We start from the raw sequence: 7812 nt of genomic DNA on the forward strand, positions 1-7812 counted from the left end.
AACCATGTTTTTTGAGTAATTTAGATGGGTCCAAGTTGGACAAGTAGCTAAAGTACAGACTGAATGGGCACATAGTTTGAAAGTCAAACTAAGACACATTGAAGGTACATCTAGTTATCAACACAAGTGGTTCCTTTGTACATTGCCAATCACTATGCTATATGCTCTTTGATTAGTTTTACTCAGTTAGATAATGTGAGACGTACATTTTATATGTAAGATAGGGATATGATAGTTTTCTACATTGATTATCGTATAAGTGTAGAAAGGGGGTCATATTCTTTAATATGAGTCATATACAGGGGTTTTATCAAAGTTGTCCGCTCGCAGGTGGCGTCCCATTTTGTAAATAGAGTGAATCCCCCAGGGATGGTTTCTCAAGTGAATTGCATAAACTCTTGGGTGAGTTTCATGAGGAATAGACAAACCCACCCTCCAAGCATCTTCTTTAAGATGGCATCTACAATCACAATATAGGTTGTGAAATGTATTTTCGTTGGCTAAAGCGATGTTACAAACCATATCATTTTCAAACCATGTCTACCTTGATTAGTCAAGATGTTTTATGAAAAATGCAATTTAACCTTTGTTAGCATGTACCAAGGATATGGAAGTGAGCTCATAAAAGGTATATAATACATTGTTGCCTTTGTTTACTAGTGGACATACAAAACGAAAATCTTGATAAGGCACTTATATGGCCTATGCAGGTTACAAATGACATTATGGATCAGCCAATTACTAATGCAGATGTACTAGATGTAATTCATGAGGATAGGTTTGAAAATGAGTAGGCTATAGTCTCCTCTTCTACATGGATACAACAACTAGATGACCAAGGGTTTCACACGGAGTCGCCTACTCAAGGCCCCAACTTAACTGCCAAAGACCTCCATACGCCACCACCATTTTCTCTGCAAGCTTCATGGTAATTTTGTCATTCCCAAAAAAAATTGCTTGGGCAATATGTTTTTGGTATCCTTGTTTAGTGGTGCTAAGAGTATGTAGAGTCCTTAACCCTTTCTGATTAGTGTTGTCAAATACCACCTCCATGTGCAGGTTAACCTGCTTGCCTAATGAGATGCTTCGCCATAATGCTTGCCTGCACATGTTTGCCAAAATTTATTACACCTCAAAACCTTAGGTTGATTGAAGTATCAATGAGAAGGCATTTTTGTGTGACGACGGCTAGCACGACATAGTAAAGTGTACGGAGAGTGGTTGAGGATAAATTTGATCCTCATAGATGAGGCACGACCACCTTTCCATCAGTAATACATTGGGCAGCTCCACATGGCACAGGAGCTTTTCCCACGTAGGAGCTTTCTATCTAGTTTCCTCTCTTCGCGCGTGCTAAAAGCGAAAATGTCACATCCGAAATAGAAACACAAACCACACACTCACCATCTCAAAACCTCAGAAGAGTCAAATTCAAAAAATCAAGCACAAAAACCCCTTGCAATGATTTGCGACATAGATCGAGAGAATCTGTTACTCAAGGTCACAACGCTGGAAAACTTAAACCTACTCTTCAAGGCAAAGAAGAGATTGATTTGAAATCACCCATCCTCCTCCCTTGGAGGTAATTACTCCTAGCTAGCTAGTTCGATCCTTGTAAAAGAGACATCTCCATCCCACAAACAGCACCCCATGGTCTCTTAATTGCCCGTTGAAACACAATGTTGTTATCAACTTTTGTCTACGAAACATTTTGACCTATCCCTCCACTACAAGCTTCACAAAACATTGGTAAATAACTCAATTTCACAAACATGGTCATAAAAACATCACATCTGCACATTTCGCAACACTGAAAAAACATGAATAGAGACATACAAAAGTTATCAATGGCCGCATTGGTTCCCAAAATCCTTCGATTCATGGATATCCATTCATTAACTGCTCCTGTGTATGATATATTTGCAGCTCCTAAATTTACTCTAACTAATCATATCCCCCTTCCAATCTTCGCAGAGCAGCTTTAATGACGAGGAATTACTTCACCAGCTCCAAATAGGGGATGTTTCCTTGGTCCTCAGTAGTATCCAATGCGAGTCTGCTAATCACAAAGACCAAAAAAAAAAAAGGATCAATGATTGCCAAAACACCAGTCTTTAAAACATGACACCAGATCCACAAGTGAGCACCCAAAGCAAAGCACTAGACAGAGGTGCGCATAGAAGAAAAGGGGTGTGTGTGTGTGTGTGGGTCATTAAAAAGCTACATACAACCTTTGATGTGTATATATATATATATATATATATATATATATATATATATATATATATATATATATATATATATATATATATATATATGTATGTATGTATGTATTATACAAATCCCCATGCAAAAGGTGACTTCCCTGACACATGCGAGCACTTTCTCAAACCTGGCGAGAATCTGCAGGACGCTGAATTTTCTGTTTTTCGCCCCGAAAATGCACCAGAACACCCGTACAACGATATCATCACTTCCCCAGAGCTCATCAGGGTATTAGGGATCAATTAGGGTCAAAACCCTAAACCTGCAAAAATACACAGCAGGCTGTATTTTACTGTTTTGGGCTCCGTTTCGCGTGCCGGTCATATCTGTAGCAAGCCCTCGTACTCCCGCACCTATAGGGCTACTTGCTGTTTGAATCGGACGAGATTTCTCGCGTGAAATCTCGTCAAATTCACATGTACTTGCGGGGGATTAGCAGCTAATCAAGTACCTAGACAAGAGGCTCTTGCCTCAGCACACGCGCATGAACCCACACAATTGTACATACAAATGGAAATCCCTTGACCTGGGCATTATGATTCTGAACTCAAAGGGGGAGAGAGGTACGCGAGAGCGGAATCATCGCGCTACATAAGACAAGGGAGAAGGCAAGCTTTCCATTAAAGCTGTGAAACCTGCACCCACTACTCACCCACACACTGTAAAGCACTTAATGAAGAAGAGGCAGCCATAGTTACCAGGAACGGGAAATCGGAACGGGAAACGAGGAACGGCAACATGCATGAAATGCCATTCCCTATTTTGGATACTCGCGTTTGAAACACGGAACGGGGATCCGAAAAGGGAAATTGAGATGGAAACAGGGAACGGGGACCTGAAAAATGGCCAATCCCTGTTACTATGGAGGCAGCCCCAAATCAGCCTTCTCTCTCAAAATTGGGCGCCCCAAGCTGAGTTGGCTTGCAGATGGCCTCTGGTACCGCCATGTGTCCAGTTAACCTCTTTTGGTTTAAATCCCTAGTATCCACCGACTTGTAAAGTGTAGCGAGGAGCCTAAATGACTTTGAACTGAGCCTAGACACCCTTTTACTGCTCAGATTTCAGTGCCGACAGGCCCGACCATCTCGTGGCGACCTGCCCTTCCGGACTGCGGGTGAAACTCTCGGTCGTCGGCCATTTCGCACTGGCCACACAATGTCCGATCATTTGTGACTTCAAAAAGAGGGTCCCAAAAATTAAAGAAAAATCAAGAGAAAGAAACCAACAACTAAGGTTAGTGGTTGCCACAGCCTCGTGACATACCCCCCTCTTGAAATCGCAAGCGTTCTCGATTGCACGCCCAATATACATGCCATAGATTATTTAGTGTGACTAGCACCCTTTTATCATCGCACGTATCCGTAAGAAAGGTCATGACACAGATACAAATGACTTAATGAGACCTTCATACTTTTGTCATTTCATCTACAATAGAAGTGAGCATAATATCTTTAGCATTTGTAGAACAGTGTCCACTTCTATTGCACTGAATCTGTAAATACATTTGATGTGCTAGATCCATCATTACCCCTCTTTCGAACACGTTGGGTTGGGGCATTCGTAGGTTGTAACCCAAAGGCCTCAAGGTAAAGCTGCAATACATTTGGTGACTCCAAAAGTTCATACTCTTCCATCCATAGGTAGATAGTTCTTGAACTTCACTAAATACCGTCATGCAACGTTTCCCTTAACTTTTCTTTCCTTATGTGCCAAAACCTGCTCAGGTACCAAGATCTCATCAAGTTCCTCAACTTCTGGTTGATCCTCATCTGGCATATCTTCTGGCCCATCTCCCATGCAGGGTCTTAGAAGACTCACGTGAAACGCCTTATGAATCTTCCAAGTATCAAGCAATTTCAGCCTATACGCAACATCGTTGATCTTCTCAAGTACTTGAAAAGGCCCATAGTAACGCATGTTGCGCTTCGGAAACAACCTTTCCTTGCCCTTCATCTTCTTTAACCTTGCCTTTCAAACCGTAAAAGTACCCAATTACCAAGTGAAAACAACAATTCACGACGGTGACGAGTAGTAACAGTTTTCTGCTTTGCTGGAGTCTTCTCCAAGGCAAGCTTGATCTTCTTATACATTTCATCCATATTCTCAACATAACGATCTGCTTCGCAAATTGTCCTTTCCGTGCAAAATGGGAGGAACCTTTTTGCCACCCTCAACAATCTCAAAAGGGGCCTTGCCTGTTGACGAATGCACCGTATTGTTGTACGCAACCTTAAGCATGGGTAGATATTATTCCCACCTGCCCTTATTGTCTAACACGTAACATTTCCGCAGATCTAAGACATTAGAATTAGCTTCTTCTGAATGCCCATTAGTTTGTGGATGAAATGAGGATGAAAACTTGAGCGTGGTGCCCATGTTTTCAAACAAGCCTCTCCAAAACAAGCTCGTCATACGAGGATCACGATCACTGACAATAGATTGTGGCATACCATGGTACTTGAAAACATTGTACATAAACAAGTATGCCATCTAGTCAGATTTTATCTTCTTCGTGACAAGAATAAAATGGGCTTGCTTGTTGATTCTGCAAATAATGGTCCATATATCATCATTCCCTGTCAGCGTTCTTGTAAGATCAAAGATAAAATCCATGGCAATGCTTTCCCATGGCTTATCTAGAATAGGCAATGGCTGTAACAACCTTGGTGCCTTTTGCCTGTCAAATTTGACCTTGTTGCAAATCAGGCATGCTTGCACAAAGGCATCCACAGCTCTCCTCAAAGTAGGCCAATAAAAGAATGTCACAACCGCTTTCACAATCACATCTATTCCATGATGCCCTACATACGGTGGGACATGGATTTCTACCATAACTTTATGTCGCAATGGCCTAGTGACACATAATCTACCATGCATCATCATAAAATCATCCTTGAGGAGGTAGTGCTCGTGGCATTGCCCATCTTGTAACTCTTCAAAGATCCTTAAAAAATCTTCATTAGTAGCATATTGTTCCTTCATGTCATCAAGCTGATGATGATAAGGAATTGACAGCTAAAATTTGTGGCTTTCTTGATAACGCATCAACCACAACATTCTTCTTGCCTTCCACATGCAGAATCTGAGAGTGCAACATAGAGAAAATGTTTGCCCATCGCATGTGCTTTTCAGATAACTTTGATTGTGTCAAGAGGTATCGCAAGGTCTGATGATCTACCTGGACAACAAAATCAGCACCTAACAGATAGTGCTTCCAACTAGAAAGCGCATGAATCATGGCCAGTAGCTCTTTCTCATAGAGTTTCATAGTCTTTTCTAGCCCTTGCAACATTCTGCTCTCGTAAGCTACTACCCGACCATCTTGCATTAACGCTGTCCCAACACTATTGCCACAACCATCACACTCCACCACAAATGACTTCCTGAGATCTAGTCAAACAATTACTGTCACAAAGTGATGAGGTGGCATGACCACTCCATACAGTCTGATGACGTGGCAAGATTGTATGGCAGGCGGCTGACGTGGCACACTGTACGGACCACACAGACTTTCCGCTGACTGGCTGACGTGGGCAGACAATACGGTGCTGACGTGGCAGATTGTACGAACGCTCGTAAATTGTGCTGCTGACGTGGCAGAACGTACGAAATTCCGCTTTTTGCGTTGGAAGCTTTTACTGGCAGATTTTGAGTCAGTTGCTGTTGGAACAAATTGCTTTTGAATTTAATAGCTATTGGGGCTCTGCTTTTGAGCATCCCTTGTAAGAATAAGTAAGCCCTACGGGCCTCACTCTTCATAGCAGAAAATATCTAATGAGAGAATTTGAACAATTGTTAAACTTTGAAAACAATCACAAAAATTGCAAAAACAAGAACAAGCACACAAGTGCAGTTCCTAGATTTCAATTGAAGACAACAACATAAGAAATAAACAAGAGAGAAAATTCCTAGAACTTAAAGACTAGAATAAGAACGTCCCAACCTAGAAGAAGAAATGTATAACCAGTTTGAACACAATGTTGAATGCTTAACAGATACAGCCTTGAATTCGCCTGCTTAGAAGAATAAGATCACCAGATTCCCACCTTGATCATTCATAGCTTGCACAATAGCTGCAATATTCCCTACTCATGCCGTCAGTGCCATTTGGTAGATGCAAGTTTGTAAAGAGCACATGACGAGAACTTGCTCAATAAATAAGGCAAACTGAGTCAAGTCTAGTCAACTACATCTTTAAAATCGGTAGCATATGGTCAGCAAGGAATTTTTTGTAATACTCAGATACTTCTCTATTGCATTGGTAGCCTTTCCTCACAACAACTTCACTTTAACTAAAACAAAGATGGCTCTCATAGCCCAAAAAGCTCCCAATTACATGAGAATAGCATATCATGATCTACTTGCAAAAATCACCTATTATTGTTTGATACAGCACCTATTATTCAAACTTTCAAGTAGTCAATTGCCTAGATTGAACGCCATCATAATGTGTGAAGGAGTGCTCCCTTGTTGATTGCATCCATTTAGAAAGGCCCATTTTGTTTAAAAATCTTGTTCTTTTAAATGTAAAAATCGCAATAACTTGCTTTGTTGTGTGGCTCAGATCAAGTATAAAGCCACATGCTTGAGCTTAAAATGATACTTTAGGGCTAATTAGCAAACAAAGAGACAGAAAATTGAGTCAAATCGGCCCAAGAAAACACAAGCGGGCATACCGGTGTTGTCGCTGCTCCTGGCGGAGGTCCATTCAGCTGCTGAGTACCAGGTAAAGGATACTGTTGACCCTTCTTAATTGCATGTGTTCCGCCATCTTCTATCCATAAAAGCTCATCCAGACCCTTGCATCGAGTTCGGGCCTGAGAATTGAGAAACCATCAATGCAATAGACAAAACAAAACGAGCATTCACTCACCTCTTTAGTTCTCCAGTGGTTTGAGCCCAGATAAAACTCGCGCCATAACCTTTCTATCCGCATTTGCTGACCTACAATACAAGAAAAACTCTCTCTCTCTCTCTCTCTCTCTCTCTCTCTCTCTCTCTCTCTCTCACACACACACACACACACACACACAATCACCTGAATAAGAGTTGTCAGTGGAGAAGGCGCGCTCGCCACGGCCCAGAACGAAGAGTTGGCATAGCGGATGTTGGGAACGGGAGAGAACGCTGCTACTTCGCACCGCCTCAGAGCATAGCCTAGCAGCCATTGTATCCGAAACAGAACCCTCAACCCAGCTAGCCTAAAATGTGCTGGTGAGCTTATCAAAGGCTTTTCTCTTCTTCGGTTTTATTCATTGGAATCTCCCCTTGCTCCGAGAGGAACTCTAAGGCCCCTATCACACTGGGGCGCCCGCCCCACCTTTTTTTTGAAGTTGGTCTTTCGCGTTGCTGTCATACTACGGCTTTTTAAAAAAATTGCGCTGATTTCACAACGAATTAGAGCAGCGGCAAGTGGTTCGTCGCCCTCCTTTCACACTAGCAGCCAGGGTTCAAAGCCAACCTTGATTCGTCGTGCGTATACTTTTCACAGATGGCCGCTGCTAGATGAACTTGGCCGACGGTGTGGGGCCGTCGCTCAGGAGTCCA

General features: G+C 42.1%; 1 protein-coding gene across 4 annotated transcripts; it reads right to left on the reverse strand.

Annotated features, from left to right (window-relative positions):
- Positions 1 to 1776: 1776 nt before the first annotated feature.
- On the reverse strand, positions 1777 to 7498 carry LOC147464280 (uncharacterized). 4 transcript variants are annotated; one of them, XM_086513830.1, is made up of 4 exons: positions 7304 to 7498; positions 7139 to 7209; positions 6942 to 7082; positions 1777 to 2059 (listed from the first exon to the last, which is right to left on the reverse strand). In XM_086513830.1, the coding sequence occupies exons 1-4, from the start codon at positions 7431 to 7433 to the stop codon at positions 2036 to 2038; spliced, it is 366 nt and encodes a 121-aa protein (XP_086369956.1). In that variant the 5' UTR covers positions 7434 to 7498; the 3' UTR covers positions 1777 to 2035. The 4 variants fall into 4 exon arrangements, with proteins under 4 accessions (XP_086369956.1, XP_086369958.1, XP_086369960.1 ...); XM_086513832.1 differs by having other exon boundaries at positions 1777 to 2056; positions 7304 to 7495; XM_086513834.1 differs by having other exon boundaries at positions 6942 to 7064; positions 7304 to 7494.
- Between the last annotated feature and the right edge of the window lie 314 nt (positions 7499 to 7812).

This window comes from Adiantum capillus-veneris, chromosome 1 (assembly GCF_014529385.1).
Source record: "Adiantum capillus-veneris isolate H3 chromosome 1, ASM1452938v2, whole genome shotgun sequence".
Taxonomy (NCBI): domain Eukaryota; kingdom Viridiplantae; phylum Streptophyta; class Polypodiopsida; order Polypodiales; family Pteridaceae; genus Adiantum; species Adiantum capillus-veneris.

What these genes read in the sequence shown, in the direction of transcription:
- LOC147464280 (XM_086513830.1), bottom strand. Translation starts at nt 7,433, where the DNA reads ATGGCTGCTAGGCTATGCTCTGAGGCGGTGCGAAGTAGCAGCGTTCTC. An exon ending in CACTGACAACTCTTATTCAG is followed by an intron (nt 7,210 to 7,303) that starts GTGATTGTGTGT and finishes CTTGTATTGTAG; the next exon opens with GTCAGCAAATGCGGATAGAA. An exon ending in CAGGAGCAGCGACAACACCG is followed by an intron (nt 2,060 to 6,941) that starts GTATGCCCGCTT and finishes CTTTGTGATTAG; the next exon opens with CAGACTCGCATTGGATACTA.